Raw genomic sequence first — 21,606 nt, forward strand, 5'->3', positions numbered from 1 at the left:
TCTCTGCCTCAGAAGGTGGTGGAGGCAGGGTCACTGAATAATTTTAAGGCGAGGGTAGATAGATTCTTGTTAGGCAAGGGAATCAAAGGTTATCAGGGGTAGATGGAAGTGTGGAATTCGAGACACAAACAGATCAGCCATGATCTTACTGAATGGTGGAGCAGGCTAGAGGTGCCAAATGGCCTACGTCTGCTCTTAATTCGTATGTTCGTTACCCTTGTCGCCCAGTAGCCACCCTTTGGTTAGCCATTATGGTTGAAATAGAGCTGGCACAGAGCACTGCCACAGAATGAATGCATCATAATTGCTGCTAGCATACATGCTCTGACCCTCATGATGCGCTGCCGGTGGTCACACACCAGGTGCACATTGAGGGAGTTTTGGTTCAGGTACATGGCAGAATTCACATGAGTTTTTCATGCAAAGCAATAGCATCCTGTATCATGGGAAAGTCTGCAAACCTTAAAAACCCTCATGCTTGCTCCACCTGCTTGTCTCGGGCAAGAGGAATGAAATAAACTTCTTTCCCTTTGCACAGAAAGCTTCAGTGACCTCCCTTACATATCAGTGCACTGCAAACTGAGATATGTTGCTTATATCTCCAGCGGCAGCTTGGAAGGAGCCAGATGCACAAACATTGCCACAGCAACCTTGACAGCCACAGGTATTGCATTCCGTGCCCTGCTGAGGTTGGAGTGTGGCTGCAGTAGTTGGCAGATTTCAGTGACTTCCTCTTTAGTGAAGCACAGATATCTCAAGCATTGATCAGGTAAGAGAACTTCTCCCTACCCAACCTGTCTATTATTAATTTATTTATTGATACAGCACTGGAACAGGCCCTTCGGCCCACCGAGTCTGTGCCGACCAACAACCACCCATTTATACTAACCCTACAGTAATCCCATATTCCCTACCTATACTAGGGGCAATTTATAATGGCCAATTTACCTATCATAACCTCTGCAGCTTGTCCTGCTCTGCGTAGCCTCTCTTCATTTCCCAGTCATGCTCAAAGCCAAGTGGAAGGCCTACCAGCCACCCACCTCCGAAAGCAACTGGTCTCTGCACAAACCTTTAAGTCACCAATAAAGTACTTCAGTGGCAGCCAGATTATGTTCTGTAGACTACTGAAACCTTAGACAAGTAGGGGAAAGCACCCAAAATGTGTAGAATTGCAACAGCCAGAAGAAATAATCCAGCAACTGACCTGTAGTTCATAATCCCTTTAAACAACACTGCGTATAGCATGTGTTCACCTGTGCAAGGTTGAGAGATGGCATAGGCATGTGGAGCTCCAAAATGGTAAAGCTGACGTCAAATCAGTGATACATACTGACTGGACAAGATCTACCAGCTCTGCATGCTGCCAACGGTCGCTAGGTGTGTGCGCACAAACTCCTTTACAAATATGCCATCCGGGGCACTTCCCGGCTGAAGTGCTTATGCATCGCAGTTTAAGAGGCCTCAGAGCACCCAAAAAACTGGTGCTACAGAGCCCAATTTCATCCCACCCACCCCCAATACCTTCTCTATTCTGCAAAAAGATTCATCTTCATTGTTTACCTAGATTTTCATAAAAACATTTAGTGACGAAACAATTGAATCTAAAACATTGTGTGCTTTCAGAAACAATTTTGACATTTAAATTCAATTCAAACCTGAAATATAGTGTTATATGTGCTTGGTGCTAACTGTTGTATATGAAGGGTTAAGCCAAAATCAGCAGCTACAGCAATTCAGGTTATTGAGTAATTCAACCTTCATTTTTCTCCCCAATGCTTCATTAGTCATAATGGCACAGGAGGCCATTTGGCCCATCGTGTCCATGCTAGCTTTCTATAGAGCAATCCAAATCAGTCCCACTCCTCCATTCTATCCCCGTTACTCTGCAAGCTTATTTCCCTCAAGTGCCTATCCAATTTCCTTTTGAAATCATTCATTGTCTCTACTTCCATTACCCTCATAGGCAGCGAGTTCCAGGCCATTACCACTCGCTGCATAAAAAAGTTCTTCCTCACATTCCCCTTGTATCTCCTGCCCAAAACCTTAAATCTGTGTCCCCTAATCCTTCTACCATCAGCTAATGGGAATAGCTTTTTTTGTCTACCTTATCCGAACCTGTCATAATCTTGTACACATCTATCAAATCTCCCCACCACCCCCCCAACCTCCAAGGAGAACAATCCCAGCTTCTCCAACCTAACCTTGTAGCTAAAATCCCCCATTCCTGGATCCATTCTGGTAAATCTCCACCGCACCCTCTCAAGGACCCTCACATCCCTCCTAAAGTGTGGTGACCAGAACTGGATGCAATACTCTAGTTGTGGCCGAACCAGAGCTTTATACGGGTTCAGCATAACTTCCCTGCTTTTGTACTCAAGACCTCTATTTGCAAAGCCCAAAATCCCAAATGCTTTGCTAACAACTCTCTCAACATGTCCTGCCATCTTCAAAGATCTATGCACATGAACTCCCAGGTCTGTCTGCCCCTGCACACTCTTTAAAACTGCGATTTAAGTCCATATTGCCTCTCCCTACCCCTTCTGCCAAAATGCATCACCTCAATCATCTCTGTATTAAATTCTATCTGCCACTTGTCTACCCATTCTGTGATTATACCTATGCCATGCTGTAACCAACTGGTATCATCCTCACTGTCTGCCACACATCCAAGTTTGTTATCATCAGCAAATTTTGAATTATTCTGTATTTTCAATACCCAAATCATTTAATACATATAGCAGTGATCCTAGCACTGTAACTTGCAGAATACCACTGTCTACCACAGTCACGTCTGAAAAACAACCATTTACCATGACTTGCTGTTTTCTGTCCTTAAGCCAATTTTTTTTTTAACCCAAGCTGCCACTGACCTGCCTATCACTTGAGCCTCAATTTTGTTAACCAGCCTTTTATGTGGTACTTTGTCAAATGCTTTCTTAAAATCCATACAGACAACATTCATCACTTTCCCTTCAACATTTTCTGTTGCTTCATCAAAAAATTTGTTTCGATTAGTCAAGCACAATCTGCCATTTACAAATCTGTGCTGGCTATCCTGAATTAACTCAAACCTCTCCAAGTGCCTATTGATTTTTTCCCCAGATTATTGTTTTTAAAATCTTACTCAGCACAGATGCTAAACTGACCAGTCTATAGTTTCCAGGACTGTCCTTACATCCTTTCTTAAATAAGGGTGTCACATTTGTTCCTCTTCAATTCTCTGGCATCTCCCCCACTTCTAGGGAAGATTGGAAGATTATGGCAAGCCCTTCTGCTATCTCCACTCCCACTTTTAGCAACTTGAGATGCAAGTCATCTGGACCAGATGACATATCCACTCCGGGCAGAGCCAGCCTATTCAGTGCATCCTTCCAATCAATTTCACTTCATCCATTACCTCTAACATTTCTGCTTCTACCGATATTTTGTCAGCATCCTCTTCCTTAGTAAACAGATACATGCCTCCAAACATATATCACCGTATTTATCCTTAATAGGACCCACCCCGCCTCTTACTACACGCTTACTATTTACATGCTGGTGGAAAATCTTTGGGTTCCCTTTTATGTTAACTGCCATTCTATTCTCATGTTCTTTCTTTGCTAGTCTTCTTTTCCTCTGCACTTCCCCTCTCAACTTATTGTGTAGAACCAGGTTCACGCTTGAAGAAGTCACCTGACATGCATCATACTCCCTCATTTTTTGTTTGATCATATTCTCTATCTCCCTCATCATCCAAGGAGCCCGGGTTTTGGCTCCTTACCTTTCACCCTTGTTGGAGCATACCTAACCTAGACTGGAAACATCTCCTCCTTCAAGATGTTACAGTTTGTCCTGTCAATCTTCAGTTCCATTGTACCCTGGCTAGATCCCTTCTCATTCCATAGAGGTTAGCCCTCTTCCAATTTAGAAGTTCTATTTTAGATTGCTCCTTGGTCTTCACCATTGCTAATCTAAACCTTATGGCACGATGATCACTCTTACTCAAGTGTTCCCCGACAGATAATTGGTCCACCTCATTCCCCAGCACCAGATCCAACAATGTCGCCTTCCTAGTTGGACTGAGAATTTGCTGATCAAGGAAAGTTCTCCTGAACATATTTCAGAAATTCCTCCCACTCCTTCCCCTTTACTCTAACATTATCCCTATAGATATTTGGGTAATTAAAGTCCCCCAATATCACCATTCTATAGTTCTTTCACATCGCTGTGATTTTCCTGCAGATTTGCTCCTCCGTCTCATTATTTGGAGGCCTATAGAATACCCCAGTGGCATCATCATACTCTTTTTGCTTCTCTAACCAAATGGATTCTATTTTTGCCCACTAAAGGACATCCCCTCTTTCCAACCCTACAATGTCTTCCCTAATCAGTAGTGCCACCCCAACTCCCTTTTTTCCTTCCCTTTCTTTTCTGAATACTTGGTATCCACGAATATTAAGCGCCCAGTGCTCATCATTTTTAAACCACATTTCTGTTATTGCCACTACATCAAATTTCCATATGGCTATTGGTGCTTGTAGCTCACCAACCTTATTCACCATGCTCTGTGCGTTTACATACATGCATTCTAAACTTGCCTTTGTGGTTCTCATAGTCCTTCTTAGTTTGCTCCTATCTAATATGCTACTACTTCCTCCTGTAGAACTATCCAACATTCTCACTCCTTCATGCACCTTATTCTTCTTTTGTGTTTCTAGATGCTGGTGCCCACCCCACTGCCAATTTAATTTAAACCCTCCCCAACCACACCAGTGAAACTCCCCACTTGGACATTGGTCCTAGTTCTGTTGAGGTGCAACCTGCCACTTTTGGAAGCTGCCCCTGCCTTAGAACTGGTTCTAATTAAAATTAAGTAATTAAAGAACAACAAAGAACAGTACAGCACAGGAACAGGCCATTCGGCCCTCCAAGCCTGCGCCGATCTTGATGCCTGCCGAAACTAACACCTTCTGCACTTCCGGGGCCCATATCCCTCTCTTCCCTTCCTAGTCATATATTTGTCAAGATGTCTCTTAAACGTCGCTATCGTATCTGCTTCCACCACCTCCCCTGGCAGCAAGTTCCAGGCACTCACCACCCTCTGTGTAAAAAACTTGCCTCGCACATCCCCTCTAAACTTTGCCCCTCGCACCTTAAACCTATGTCCCCTAGTAACTGACTCTTCCACCCTGGGAAAAAGCTTCTGACTATCCACCCTGTCCATGCCACTCATAACTTTGTAAACCTCTATCATGTCGCCCCTCCACCTCCGTCGTTCCAGTGAAAACAATCCGAGTTTATCCAACCTCTCCTCATAGCTAATGCCCTCCAGACCAGGCAACATCCTGGTAAACCTCCTCTGTACCCTCTCCAAAGCCTCCACATCCTTCTGGTAGTGTGGTGACCAGAATTGCACACAATATTCTAAGTGTGGCCTAACTAAGGTTCTGTACAGCTGCAACATGACTTGCCAATTTTTATACTCTATGCCCCGACCGATGAAGCAAGCATGCCGAATGCCTTCTTGACTACCTTATCCACCTGCGTTGCTGCTTTCAGTGAGCTGTGGACCTGTATGCCCAGATCTCTCTGCCTGTCAATACTCCTAAGGGTTCTGCCATTTACTGTATACCTCCCACCTGCATTATACCTTCCAAAATGCATTACCTCACATTTGTCCGGATTAAACTCCATCTGCCATTTCTCCGCCCAAGTCTCCAACCGATCTATATCCTGCTGTATCCTCTGACAATCCTCATCATTATCCGCAACTCCACCAACCTTTGTGTCGTCCGCAAACTTACTAATCAGACCAGCTACATTTTCCTCCAAATCATTTATATATACGACAAACAGCAAAGGTCCCAGCACTGATCCCTGCGGAACACCACTAGTCACATCCCTCCATTCAGAAAAACACCCATCCACTGTTACCCTCTGTCTTCTATGACCGAGCCAGTTCTGTATCCATCTTGCCAGCTCACCTCTGATCCCGTGTGACTTCACCTTTTGTACCAGTCTGCCATGCCGGACCTTGTCAAAGGCTTTACTAAAGTCCATATAGATAACATCCACCGCCCTTCCCTCATCAATCATCTTCGTCACTTCCTCAAAAAACTCAATCAAATTAGTAAGACACGACCTCCCCTTCACAAAACCATGCTGTCTCTCGCTAATAAGTTCATTTGTTTCCAAATGGGAGTAAATCCTGTCCCGAAGAATCCTCTCCAATAATTTTCCTACCACTGACGTAAGGCTCACCGGCCTATAATTTCCTGGATTATCCTTGCCACCCTTCTTAAACAAAGGAACAACATTGGCTATTCTCCAGTCCTCTGGGACCTCACCTGCAGCCAATGAGGATGCAAAGATTTCTGTCAAGGCTCCAGCAATTTCTTTCCTTGCCTCCCTCAGTATTCTGGGGTAGATCCCATCAGGCCCTGGGGACTTATCTACCTTAATGCTTTGCAAGACACCCAACACCTCCTCCTTTTTGATAATGAGATGACTGAGACTATCTGCACTCCCTTCCCTAGCCTCATCATCCACCAAGTCCTTCTCCTTGGTGAATACTGATGCAAAGTGCTCATTTAGCACCTCGCCCATTTCCTCTGGCTCCACGCATAGATTCCCATCTCTGTCCTTGAGTGGGCCAACCCTTTCCCTGGTTACCCTCTTGCTCTTTATATATGTATAAAAAGCCTTGGGATTTTCCTTAATCCTGTTTGCCAATGACTTTTCATGACCCCTTTTAGCCCTCCTAACTCCTTGCTTAAGTTCCTTCCTACTGTCTTTATATTCCTCAAGGGAGTCATCTGTTCCTAGCCTTCCAGCCCTTACAAATGCGTCCTTTTTCTTTTTGACTAGGCTCACAATATCCCGTGTTATCCAAGCTTCCCGAAACTTGCCAAACTTGTCTTTCTTCCTCACAGGAACATGCTGGTCCTGGATTCTAATCAGCTGATGTTTGAAAGACTCCCACATGTCAGATGTTGATTTACCCTCAAACAGCCGCCCCCAATCTAAATTCTTCAGTTCCTGCCTAATATTGTTATAATAGCCTTCCCCCAATTTAGCACCTTCACCCGAGGACTACTCTTATCCTTATCCACAAGTACCTTAAAACCTATGGAATTATGGTCACTGTTCCCGAAATGCTCCCCCACTGAAACTTCGACCACCTGGCCGAGCTCATTCCCCAATACCAGGTCCAGAATGGCCCCATCTCTAGTTGGACTATCTACATATTGTTTCAAGAAGCCCTCCTGGATGCTCCTCACAAATTCTGCCCCACCCAAGCCCCTAGCACTAAGTGAGTCCCAGTCAATATTGGGGAAGTTAAAATCACCCACCACTACAACCCTGTTACCTTTACATCTTTCCAAAATCTGTCTACATATCTGCTCCTCTACCTCCCGCTGGCTGTTGGGAGGCCTGTAGTAAACCCCCAAAATCGTGACTGCACCCTTCCTATTCCTGAGCTCCACCCATATTGCCTCGCTGCATGACACCTCTGAGGTGTCCTCCCGCAGTACAGCCGTGATATTCTCCTTAACCAGTAATGCAACTCCCCCACCCCTTTTACATCCCCCTCTATCCCGCCTGAAGCTTCTAAAGCCTGGAACATTTAGCTGCCAATCCTGCCCTTCCCTCAACCAAGTCTCTGTAATAGCAACAACATCATATTTCCAAGTACTAATCCAAGCTCTAAGTTCATCTGCCTTACCTGTTATACTTCTCGCATTGAAACAAATGCACTTCAGACCACCAGCCCCGCTGTGCTCAGCAACATCTCCCTGCCTGCTCTTCCTCTTAGTCCTACTGGCCTTATTTACTATGCGCTCCTCATTTACTTCACTAGCTGTCCTACTGCTCTGGTTCCCACCCCCCCCGCCACACTAGTTTAAACCCTCCCGAGTGACGCTAGCAAACCTTGCAGCCAGGATATTAGTGTCCTTCCAGTTTAGATGCAACCCGTCCTTCTTGTACAGGTCCCATCTGTCCCTGAAGAGAGCCCAATGGTCCAGATATCTGAAACCCTCCCTTCTACACCAGCTGCTCAGCCACGCGTTTAGCTGCACTATCTTCCTATTTCTAGCCTCACGGCACATGGCACAGGGAGTAATCCAGAGATTACAACCCTAGAGGTCCTGTTTTTTTAAACTTACTACCTAACTTCCTAAACTCCCCTGCAGGACCTCATCACTCTTCCTGCCTATGTCATTGGTACCGATGTGTACCACAACCTCTGGCTGTTCACCCTCCCCCTTCAGAATGCCCTCTGTCCGTTCAGAGACATCCTTGACCCTGGCACCAGGGAGGCACCATACCTTCCTGGAGTCTCTTTCATGTCCACAGAAGCGCCTGTCTGTGCCCCTGACTATAGAGTCCCCTATAACTATTGCTCTTCTGCGCTTTGTCCCTCCCTGCTGAACAACAGTGCCAACCGTGGTGCCACTGCTCTGGCTGCTGCTGTTTTCCCCTGATAGGCCATCCCCCACAACAGTATCCAAAACAGTATACTTGTTAGAGAGGGGGTAGCACATAATTAGATTAGATTATGCAATGATTTGAAATTCTACATACACACAGTTTTCTGTCCAATTACAAGCAGTTTTATCTTAGATTTCTACTTTTCAGTGACTTTTATTTAGACGCCACAGGTTCTGCCCGAAACCCTACAAAGGCATAAAAAGATTGTGACTGATTATTTGGCACCAGATCCATGCTGCTTGAGATGATAATCAGTATATATAAAATTCAAATGCATAATTATGTTACTACCGTACCTCTTGCTCTGCTTCCAGGTATGAGGAACACTGCAGACAATCGAACTCAACATCAGCGCAGTTACAAATGAGAACAAAACCAAATAAATTAGCCCCTCCACACCATCATAGCACAGTCCTGTCAGAGCCTGCACATAATCCTGTGGAAAATAAGAAGGGAGACACATGACATAGAAATATAGAAGGGAAATCACTGCCCACAGTTCCCACACCTGATTTCTACCTAATACCTCCTCGTATCAGGTATGCATGTGGTCATTCGGAGAAGCCACAACCATCAAGGTCAGCTGTGATGCCCCAGACATTAAACTGCCTACTGATCCCACAAAGGCTCATGCATGTACAGCCACTTGGATGAGATACTGGAGTGTGTAGACACAAAAAGGAACCATGCTCAAAGAATACGTCACCACCATCAGGATTAGCAGCAAGAAAGCCAGAAGGAAAACACAAACAGCATCTTTTAACAAACAGTGCAAATCCAGTTATATACTCGGCAATTATTGCCTACCCAGATATCCACAAAATATTTTCAGGGGTCAGAGTTGGGACAGATAGGATACGGAAAATGGCAGAGTCTGGGTTACTTCTACTATTCTACTTAAAAATCAGTTAGGAATTTCAAGTATTGTAGATAAAATTTGAAAGGAACACTGCAATTCATTGCAGTTCCGAAGAAGGGTCAGTGACCCGAAACGTTAACTCTGCTTCTCTTTTCACAGATGCTGCCAGACCTGCTGAGTGGTTCCAGCATTTCTTGTTTTTATTTACTGCAATTCATTGTCGAATGACCTAACCCTCAAAAAGAAACTGTTAATTTTCCCTATCTTGTAACCTCCTCTAATTTTTCAGCCCTCCAGGAACTTTGCCTTCCTCCAATTCTAGTCTCTTGTTCATGCCCAACTTCCTTCACCCACCATTGGTGGCCACACCTTCAGCTATCTGGACCCCAAGCTCTGGAATTTCCACTCTAGGGCTCTCGCTCCTTTTTCCTTAAAACCTCTGTGACCAAGCTTTTGATCACCTGTCTTAATGACTCAGTGTCAACATTTGCCTGTGCAAAAACTACGCATTGCAATTAACTGCAATTTCAGAAAGCTTCTCATTTTAGTTTAGATATAATTGCATGAATTAAAAGTAACTTTAATTATTCAAAAAATGGAATTTACATTAGCAAAATTCTATATCTTGCACTTGCATTTTGTATATTTTGTACAATTCTTCACAAAGACAGCAACAAAACCACTTCAAAAATGGACCACTTTTCTTCCCAAATTAATTTGTTGTGTGTGTGCCTAAAACAAATAGTGGGTGTCTGTGGTGTTAATGTGGATCTATTCTACTTTGTATTCTCATGCTAGCAGTTTGAAGAGGCATATCTAGTTTTCAAATAAGCCAATTGCATGTGGGCATTTCTAGTGCAGAGGCTGAAGTGCAGCATGAAGCAGGTAATTTTCACACATATGTACATACGAAAATGACGAGCAGAAAAAGACTAGCTGGTCCATCAAGCCTTGCCCACATACATGATGGCTGGTGCGTCATGACTAGACACTTCCTACGTCCCTACAAATGCAACTTCCTGTGAGAGGCAAAAAAAAAAAAGAGAAAAACCCAGTGCCAGTGAGGGAAAATTCCTCTCCAACCCACTCAGGTGAACAAAACCAGTCCAGGTGATCACATGACTATACGTTATCTGTTAATCACTGAATCATTTTTCTTCATTGGTCTGAAATGTCACATTGACTGCGAAAACGAGCAAATGTACAATTTAAAAAATTTATCACCTACCATTAAAAAAATTCCAGATCATACTTCATTTATTATTTGTTTCATAAAAATATAATTACTGTAAGATTGAGGCAGCATAAGAAATGCCAAAAGCACTGCGATTCTTAACCTGAAAGCAAACAACATTATAAAAACTGCACTGGATCAGTTTGTTGCTTGCCAGCAAGTTCATTAATTTTTACATTACTCTGTCTATAAATAGAACAACTGGGCCTGCAGCCTGTCACAGGACTGTCACGGAATCTTGAAGGCTGATACTGACATTACATATTGAGTGGAAAATAGAAGTGACAAACTATGACTTCATTAGACATATGAACAGCAATTATATATTTTGAGAACCCAATGCTTAGTTGCTCTTCACAGTTTCACACCACCTCAAACACTCACCATGTGAAGACTACGACAATCGACCAGAGCTGTCAACTGCTGCAGGGTGGTCTCTGTTGAGTTCAATATTATTTGGGTCTGGTCCAGATACTCCTGTTAGCAATACAAGCAAGCAGTGATCATTTCATAGGGCATTGTCACAATTTATAGTACATTTACAACACTCATAAGCTTTGGTTTATGAGCAGGGGGAGGTTGTTAAAAATGGTGAGAGGCCGATGTGAATACTGGCCAAATACCTCAACAGTGTTTCAATACTGAACTAGCATCAACTGTGATGTAGTCAGATTTCACTGTGTCCAATACAATCCCAAACTACAAAAACTAATTTTTGTAGTATTTTAAATTTTTCCACAGCCTAAATAAATGTACATTTACATGCATAAAAATTACTAAAACTGACATGACTAGTTCATTCTGGCTTCCTTCTAACTTACTTAACTGCACAAAATGGAATGAGATAAATCAAATAATAAAACGTCAATCTTTCAGGATTCAAAAAGAAGAAATTGTGTAGTATTTGCCTTGCTAACTACTTTCTATTTTCTTTACCATGGCTATCACAATATAAATCAAAATATATGTAAAAAAAAAAGAGTTTGAAAGTTATTTATCTTGGACCAAAAGTATACGCTAGCCTAGAGTTTCTGTTCTAGAAAATATAAATCAGGGAAGCGCGATTTGCACCCATCAAAGAGCTGGCACAGGCACGGTGGGCCAAATGGCCTCCTTCTGTGCTGTATCATCCCATGCCTCTATAAAAGACATATTTGAATTTTATATATCATAAAAATGTAATATTTTCCTAATAGCGCATTCAATCCCTAATAAGGCAGCTATAATTGTGCATGCCTCTAAGAGCAGTATAAAATACAATGAGCAACTCAAAACAAGTGTTACAACCAAGGCGGGAGGAGTGCACTGTTATTTCTAGTCTCACTTCTCCAGAAGTCACAACATATATTTTTAAATTTTCCCCACTTACTAATACAGTCATTCATATACTCTATTTTTCCCAAAATGAGAACACACTAACCAGGTTTTGTTAATGAACAACAAAATTATCAGTTTATTATAGAACAAGTCTTAACTAGTAATGAGGTGAAGCATAAACACACAAATTTAAATTTTAAAGTCCCCTTTTTACCTTAGCCCCTCACACTCACGTGTAGACACATACATACACGGGTTAACCAGAAAAATAAAAGGGATTTTTAAAATTCAGAGCTGTTACAGACAAAACACTTGGGCTGATGACTTGCTCATTTTTTGAAGAAAACAGATGAGATATGTTGTTCCAAAACTGGCACACAGTCTGGCCTCCGAGTACACGTGGACAGATCACTGGGATCTTTTAGAAAAGTTCTTTTCAGGCAGCGTTGTGAATTAATTTTAGCAGGCTTTCTTCAAAGACAGGGGACGAGATGAATTGACACAGTGGACTTCTCAGGGTCTTTTAGAGATGCTGGAAAACGAGCTAGGTTGTGGTCTTCCCTCTTTCCTTCACGTCTTCAGCAGCTGGCTAACTTTATCAGCTGCTCACCCCAGAAGGTAAAACACACTGACACTACAACCAAAAGCTTGCGAGTTTTCTGCTCTCTCTCAGGTGCGCGATGCTGCCCCCGGCTTGTCCTATCAGGGCGCGTGACTGACTTCTCGGCCCACATCTTCCCGTTACTAGGGTTTCCATTCTTGAGTCATGTGACAACCAGTACATTGTTGCCAAACCAGTTCTTTCAGTGTCCCCTTGATGACTGTTTCGGAAAGAAAACTGGTCCAACATTAATTCAGTTTGACTATGAATTTCTCAAAAAATATTTTAACAAAAATAGAACAGAATCACTTTCATAACACAAGGGACAAATTATTCAAATGGTTAACATACACTAAAATAATCATTGTAATCATTACTCGATTCACAAAGGTAATGGATGTTTCTCAAGTCAGTACTTCCCTCATCACTACTCAGTTTTCATAGGTAATTACAATTCCAATATTATGTCATTGTTATATTGCTAAATACACAAAGCTTCTTTGGAAATTGGGGAAACTATATGGAAAATCCATGAGTGGAAAGAAATGTATCCCATCTCTTTTATGATATTACTTACACGAGAGGATGGGAACTCGCGGACAGCCGACTTTAGAAGCTCTGATACATGATCCTGTATCTCCACCAGGGCTTTATGGCTACTAGAGAGTTTCTGGAGAGTAAAAAAAAGGTGAAGAATTAAAAGGTGCATCATTTATATCCCACTTTAGCACATGTATTTTTACAATATATAAAAAAGATCAGGGAATGTCTTTCAAGCAGTCCTATCCAACATTGTGCAACCTCTATAAACCATCCATCTCATTCCATCCCCAGTTAGACAATCTTCTAGGAAAGACAAAAAATGTTTAGGGCACTTCAGGAGAAAAAATACTCATGGAATTTCCTCTCTGACCTCCGAAGGCAATCAAGCAAACCTTATGATTGATATCACTAATCCTCATTAACCCACCAACTTTCTAAAACTTGAGAGGCGAACATGCATCATTATAACATCACCAAGACACACTGGTGCTGTTTAAAACAATGTTTTTTACTGGCCATAGGATGACTCGCAACAATCAGGAATAGAATCATACAGCACAGGTGGTGGTCACCTGAGCCACTGTGTCTGTGGCAGCTCTTTGAAAGATCGGTTCAATTTACCCCACTCCCCTGCTCGTTCCCCTTGCCCCGCAAATTTGCCCTTTTTAAGTATATGCTCAATTCCCTTTTGAACGGGACTATTCAATCTACTTCTACCATCCTTTCAGGTAGTGCCTGCAGATTAGAATAATTTGCTGCTTAGAAATAATTCTCATCTCCTCCCATTGATCTTTTACCAATTATCTTAAATCTGTTTGCTCTAGTTACTGACCCTCCTACCAGAAGAAATAGTTTCTCACTGAAAGGAAGGCCTTGTAAAACAAAACATCGGCACCAGTCTAAAACCTCGGAGTTTTACATTTATCTTGTTACTGGCTGCGTGACACACAGGCTGCAGGAACTGGCAGCTTAAAACAAGTTGGATTGATGCTGGCTCAATAATATTTGGCTTTACAGTGCTCCTGTCCATCCCTACTTTTCCTCTCAATTATAAACTGTTCAGAACTTTTACAAGCACAAATTTGGTTAAGATATTCAATGCATGTTGTTTAAAGGTGTGCACTCGTGTAACTGTCCACACAAACATGCAGATCTCCGCTGCTAATTTTAATGACATTCACTGTAGGAAAACTATTTCTAACATATTTTCTCCTTAGACTTAGAATCATAGAAAGTTTACGGCACAGAAAGAGGCCACTTGGCCCATCGTGTCTGCGCCAGCCGATAAACAAGCCACCCAGCCGAAGCCCACCTTCCAGCATTTGGTCTGTAGCCCTACAGGTTATGGCACTTGAAGTACATGCCCAAACACCTGATAAAGGAGTTGAGGGTTTCTGCCTCTACTACCCTTTCAGGCAGTGACTTCATTTACTTTTCAATCTATTTTGTTGCCTATCTTTCTACTTATCATTGTTTCATATTTTATCTTCTTTCACTGTCTTTTCCATTTCTTCCTTGTTATAATTCCTTTATGCGCCCATTTCATTTTCTCACCTGAACTCCAGTAGTTACTTTAGCCATGTGCCATTTTTGCTCTCAGCTTGACTAATTAGAGCTTCTACAGACTGCTTATCTCAAGAATTTGGTGAGCGAGGGAAATCTTATCGTTTTAAGGGTTGCTCTTTTTCTAAGATCTGGTCAAGTTTTGAATTTGGTATTCAACTGAACTTAAACCTTAACTTGTAGTTTCTTTCACACTGTTAATTAGTGGTAAACACGCTGCTTGATAGTTGCAGCTGCACAGTTAGTTAATTAGGTGGTTAGTTAGAACTGGTTACCTGGTCAGCAGGGAATTCATGCGAGTATAAATATAGAAGACTTTTGCTAATGTAAGAATTAAGAAGCACAGAGGCCAGCTTGACAGAGTACAGCTTCTACAAAGTATTAATCTTGGGAATGTGGTACAGTGAGAAGACGTGCTGTTCTGCTCTTTTACAAAAGGAGTAGTCCGAGAGAGGGAGAGAGAGAGAGAGACAGCGAGAGCTGAGGTCTACAGGCACTAATTAAGTGAGCAGGTAGATGACTGGTTGGTGAGTTTTATAGGTTTTTTTCTCTGAACTAGGGCAGTCGTTTAAACTAGTATCAGGGAGATGTAAGTACTGCATTAAATTTATGGCTTAACTAGTTAAACTAGTTTATATTAAACTACAAATATTCATTGAGTGACATTTCAAAACTCAAGACCCTAATTAGTTAAACAAAATAAAATAGACATGGCCTGGGAGGCGATATGTTGCAGCTGTAGCATGTACTGGTGGCTCCCACCAGCAACCACATCTGCAGTAAGTGTATGCAGTTCAAGGAACTTTGATTCAGAGTTGATGAGCTGGAGTCTGAGCTTCAGACACATGCATCAGGGAGGGAGAAAGTTACCTGGACCTTTATTCCAGGGATAAAAACAGGGCGCAGTCTCACCTCTTAGGTTAAGTACTTCACATTTGGTCTGTGGTCAGGGACAAGAGGGTTGTGACTACAAATGAGGCAGCTTTGGGGATCCAGAAGGTAGTGCTGGAGGAGCCTCAGCCACTGCACTTGTACAAATAGAAATGAGGTTCTTGCAACCTGCGTGAACAAGAGCAGGGACTGCATGAAGGATGTGCAAACTGACCTCAACACCATGGTACATGGGGCCACTCAAGTCGGGGGAGTAATGAAGCATGTAGAAGCAGTATGGTATGGTATAGTTAGGGAGATAGATACTGTTCTGTGCAGCAGAGAGCGAGAGTCCCGAAGGTTGTGTTGCCTGACCGGTGCCAGGGTTAAGGACATCTTCTCAGGGCTAGAGAGGAACTTGGAGTGGGAGGGGAAGAATCCAGTCGTCACAGTTCATGTGGGTACTGACAACATAAGAAGGAATAAGAAAGAGGTTGTGCTAAGTGAGTATGAGCTGCTAGGGGCTAAATTAAAAAGCAGAACCACAAAGGTAATAATTTCTGGATTACTACCTGAGCAATGAGAAAACTGGCATAGGGTTAATGCTTAACGTGGGGCTCAAAGATTGGTGTGGAAGAAATGGGTTTGAATTCATGTGGCACTTGAAAAAGAGGGAACTGTTCTGTTGGGACAGGCTTCACTTGAACAGCGCTGGGACTAGTGTCCTGGCGAATTGAATAACTATGGCTATACAGAGGGCTTTAAACTAAGTAGTCAGGGGGGGGTGGGGGGCGGATCAGGTGAGGGGAAATTTAGAAAGATAAAGAGAAAAGACAAGGCAATAGTGCAGGCTCATGATAACCAGAGTGTAACAGGAAGGGACGGGGCATACAAAACATATCAGTGCACCAGCAAATAGGGTCAGAGTAGGGAAAAATGGTAAAAAGACAAAATTAAAGCCTCTTTATCCGAATGCACGCATTCATAACAAGATAGATGAATTGATGGCACAAATAAAAATAAGTAGGTATGACAAAGCCATTAGAGACATGGTTTCAAGGTGACCAAGGCTAGGAACTGAATATTCAAGGTATTTGGCATTTCGAAAGGATAGACAGAAAGGAAAAGGAGGTGGGGTTGCTCTGGTAAAGGATGAGATCAGTACAGTAGTGAGAAATAATCTTGGCTCGGAAAATCCAGATGCAGAATCAGTTTAAGTGGAGATGAGAAATAGAAGGGAAAGTAGTTGTTTATAGACCCTGATAACAGTAGCTACACTGTGCAATGGTATAAATCAAGAAATAATGGGGGCTTGTAAGAAAGGTACAGCAATAATCATGGTCAATTTTGAACTTCATATAGAATGGACAAATCAAACTGGCAAAGAGAGCCTTGAAGACGAGATCATAGAGTATTTTCAGGACAATTTCTAAGAATAATACATTGTAGAACCAACTAGGGAACAGACTATTTTAGACCTGGTAATATGTAATGTGGCAAGATTAATTAATAATCTCATTGTAAAGGACGGCCTAGGCAAAAGTGATCATAAAATGATAGAATTTCACAATTTGAGGGCGAGAAACCTGGGTCTGAAACTAGCGTCTTGAACTTAACTAAAGGCAATTACAACAGTATGAAGACAGAATTGGTTAAAGTAGACTGGGAAAACAGGTTAAAAGGTAAAGACGGTAGATAAGCAGTGGCAGACATTTAAAGAGATATTTCATAACTCTCAACAAAGATTTATTCCATTGAGAAATGATGAAGGATGAACCATCCGTGGATAACTAAGGAAGTTAAGATGGTAACAAATAGAAAGAAAATGCGTCCAATGCTGCAAAGATTAGTGCTGGCCAGAAGATTGGGAAAATTTTAGAAACCAGCAAAGGATGACTATAAAAATAAAGAGGGAAAAATTAGAGTATCAGAGTAAACTAGCAAGAAGTATGAAAACAGATACTAAGAGCTTCTACAAGTATATAAAAAGGAACAGAGTACCTAAAGTAAACATTGGCCCCTTAGAAGATGAGATTGCGGAATTAATAGTGGGAAACAAGGAAGTGGCAGAGACTTTGAACAAGTATTTTATGTTTGTCTTCACAATAGAAAACACTAAAAGCATCCCAAGGATAGTGGGAAATCAAGGGGCAAAAGGGAGGGAGAAATTTGAAAAAAAAATCACTATCACTGGAGAAAAAGTACTAGGAAAATTAATGGGACTAAAGGCTGACAATCCCCTCGACCTGATGGCTTGCATCCTAGGGTCTTAAAAGAAGTGGGTGCAGAGATAGTGGATGCATTGGTTCTAATCTTCCAAAATTACCTAGATTCTGGAAAAGCCCAGTGGATTGGAAATGTAATGCCCCTATTCAAGGAAGGAGGGAGACAAAGCAGGAAACTATAGACCAGTTAGCCTAATGTCTGTCATTGGGAAAATGCTGGAATCCATTATTAAGGAAGTAGTACAGAACATTTAGAAAATCATTATACAATCAAGCAGAGCCAACATGGTTTTCTGAAAAGGAAATCGTGTTTGACAAATTTATTAGAGTTCTTTGAGGGTGTAACAAATAGGGTGGATAAAGGGGAACCAGTAGATGTAGTGTATTTGGATTTCCAAAAGGCATTTGACAAGGTGCCAAATAAAAGGTTAATACACAAGATAAGATCTCATGTTGTTGAGTGTAATATTGGCATGGATAGAACTAACAGAAACAGAGAGTCCGGATAAATGGGTCATTTTCAGGTTGGCAAACTGTAACTAGTGAGGTACTACAAGGATAAGTGCTGGGGCCTTAGCTATTTGCAATCTATATTAATGACTTGGATAAAGGGACAGAGTGTATTGTAGCCACATTTGCAGACAATACGAAGATAGGTAGGAAAGCAAGTTGTGAGGAGGGCACAAAGTGTTATGCGAGTGGGCAAAAATTTGGCAGATGAAGTAAAATATTACTTAAATGGAGAGAGACTACAGAATGCTATGGCACAGAGGGATCTGGGTATCCTCATACATGAATCACAAAATGTTAGTGTGCAGGTGCAGCAAGTAATTAGGAAGGCAAATGGAATGTTGGTCTTTACTGCAAGGGGGATGGCGTATAAAAGTGGAGGAGTCTTGTTACAACAGTACAGGACTTTGGTGAGACCAGAGTACTGCATATAGTTTTGGTTTCCTTATTTAAGGAGGACTATATTTGTATTGGAGGCAGTTCAGAGAAGGTTCACTACGTTGATGCCTGGGATGAAGGCGCTGCCTTATGAGGAACGATTAAGCAGATTGGGCCTATACTCATTCGAGTTTAGAAGAATGAGAGGTGATCTTATTGAAATACGTAAGAATCTGAGGGGGCTTGACAAGGTAGTTGCTGAAAGGATGTTTCCCCTTGTGGGGAAATCTAGAACCAGGGGGCAGAGTTTCAGAATAGGGGGTCTCCCACTTAAGACAGAGATGAGGAGAATTTCTTCCCAGAGCATTGCTAATCTTTAGAATTCTCTACCCACAGAGCAGTGGAGGCTGGATCATTGAATATAGTCAAGGCTGAGTTAGACAAATTTTTGATCTACAAGGGAATTCAGGGTTATGGGGGCAAGGCAGGAAAGTGGAGTTGAGGCCACAATCTGATCAGTCATGATCTCATTGAATGGCGGAACAGGCTCGAGGGGCCGAACAGGCTACTCCTGCTCCTATTTCTTATGTTCATCGTTGCTACAGTCTACAATGCTGGGAAAGCTCAACACAACTGTTCCCTACTATTACACGTACTTTAGATATGGAAGGCTATTTTTCTTTAATAAGTTTTGAAATTAAGGAATCACTACACTGAAGTTTAGCTTTGATGCCATTCTAAAAAAAGTCATTTTGCCACATAAGGAGGCCATTCAGCCCATCGAGTCCATGTCAGCTCTCTATAGAGCACTCCAAATCTGTCCTATTCCCCTGCTGTATCCCCATAGCCCTGCAAGTTTATTTCCCTCAAGTGTCCATCCAATTTCCTTTTGAAATCATTAATCATCTTTGCTTTCTCTACTCTTGTAGGCCACAAGTTCCAGGTCATTACCACACTCTGCTTAAAAAGTTCCTCCTCATATTCTCATTAAATCTGTGTCCCCTAGTTCTTGTACTATAAGCTTTTCATTGCCTACCTTATCTAAACCTGTCATAATCCTGTACACATCTACCAAATCTCCCCTCCATCTCCTTTGCTCCAGGGAGAACAACCCCAGCTTCTCCAACCTAACCTTGTAGTTAAAATCCCTCATTCCTGGAACCATTCTGGAAAATCTCCTCTGCACCCTTTCAAGGACACTCCCATCCTTCCTAAAGTGTATCGACCAGAACTAGACACAATACTGTAGTAATATAAAAGCATAATACTGCGAATGCTGGAAATCTGAAATAAAAACAAGAAATGCTGGAACCACTCAGCAGGTCCGGCAGCAACTGTGAAAAGAGAAGCAGAGTTAACGTTTCGGGTCAGTGACCCTTCTTCGGTACTGTAGTGGTGGTCTAACCAGAGCTTTATACATTGCCAATGAGCTAGCTAACAAGACAGGTTCAGTAGTGAGAATTTTGAATGGAACACTACCAGTTACATTAGAATCAAAGTTACCTCCAAAAATCCAACTTCTCAGAAGCTGGTGATCGAGTAAGTGCATTATCTGAATATTTTAACAAAAAAATTAACTTCTACATTCTCTAATCACTGCCATTGGAGTACCAGGGAACACTGAAATCTGGATCTGAATTTGCCCAGTTTAAAAAATACCCTCCAAAATAACAAAAGCAATTTTTTTCAAATTACTTTGAATCAGTCAGACCGTGGACACTGCAATAAGAATTTTCCCTAAACACAGTGCAGCTAAGTGATCGCCTTCCCCTACCCCTCAAAAAATAGTCTTTGCTAAGAATAATTCCTCCACCTAAAATAAAAAGCACCACACCACAAACATAGCATGTTCCAGCTGTAATAACAATATGCATGTTCTTCCAAGTTGCCAAATCTTGTAGCCTCAGGGCAGCATACCACAATCAAACTGTTCACTTACTGCTACAGAGTCAATGTAATCAGCTACATTTAACTCTTTCTCCTTACATCAGACCTTGATGTTTTTTATTGCAAGTACCTCCAACTGTCATTACAGGTGTCTTTTTCATGGTTCTGTAAACTGGCCAGAACATACTGTTAAAAATAATGGTAAGGCTAAAGGTGCTCACCATTATTTATGTGCACATTGGACAATCAAATGTAAAAATCCGGTAGCTGCTGTCCATGATGCCCCACTCCCCTGTAAACTGCATCTTGCTGCCTGGCTTCTCACTGAATGGCATGAAGTTCCTGTACTTGCATCATAGATATGGACTGAACACTCCACCATATAAGTTAGGACTTGTCCTTTGTAGCCTAAATATTCATTCTAATGGTTTAATTACTGCCAAACAACTTCTCTGGAATTGAAAATTAATTTTTAAAAGTGTGTCACCTCAGTCCTTCAGCTTTTATTTGTCAGAGATTTAAAAGAAAATTCCGTCTCTTCTTTCCCTCACTTTATTTCACTTTCTATACCGGATTTGACATTGCATTCTTTATCAACCTGGCTTTATCATTCCTGGCTCAGACTTTGTGCTGTTAATTAGCAATTCGTCAATCTGACTGGTTAAGACGACACACAGAGTTTTTGTCTTGTTCCCATAGGTCCCAGATGCCTGTGCAGGACACTGTGCTATTACAGCAGTCCCAGTAACGGCAAATTCCAGTGCAGTCTTAAATGGGCATGGGCAAGTCTAACAAACAGCAGGTATGATTTATTTGCCAGCTCCAGTAAATTCTGGCCCAACACGTTCCAGCGTAATACTGTTCTTCCAAGTTTCCAAATCATATAGCTTCAGAGCTGTCGATCACAGTCAATCTGTGTTCAGTTACTGCTACAGAGTCAATGTGGAATTCGCTACCATAGTAAGCAGTCGAGGCCAAAACATTTTGTGTTTTCAAGAAGGAATTAGATATAGCTCTTGGGCCTAAAGGGATCAAATGGTATGGAGTGAAAGTGGGAACAGGCTACTGAGTTAGATGATCAGCCATGATCATAATGAATGGCAGAGCAGGCTCGAAGGGCCTACTCCTGATCATATTTTTT

At 42.0% G+C, this 21,606-nt stretch overlaps 1 protein-coding gene across 4 annotated transcripts in view; it reads right to left on the minus strand.

Moving 5' to 3' along the window:
* LOC137383234 (protein tweety homolog 3-like) overlaps positions 1-21,606 on the minus strand; it is a 216,094-nt gene that overhangs the window by 44,550 nt on the left and 149,938 nt on the right. For all 4 annotated transcript variants that reach the window (XM_068055745.1, XM_068055746.1, XM_068055744.1 and 1 more), the window contains exons 9-11: positions 13,067-13,159; positions 10,956-11,048; positions 8,775-8,914 (exon numbers count right to left, since the gene is read on the minus strand). In XM_068055745.1, the coding sequence (XP_067911846.1) occupies positions 8,775-8,914; positions 10,956-11,048; positions 13,067-13,159 (326 nt within the window). The remainder of the gene's footprint in view (positions 1-8,774; positions 8,915-10,955; positions 11,049-13,066; positions 13,160-21,606) is intronic.

Source organism: Heterodontus francisci, chromosome 24, assembly GCF_036365525.1.
Source record: "Heterodontus francisci isolate sHetFra1 chromosome 24, sHetFra1.hap1, whole genome shotgun sequence".
NCBI lineage: Eukaryota > Metazoa > Chordata > Chondrichthyes > Heterodontiformes > Heterodontidae > Heterodontus > Heterodontus francisci.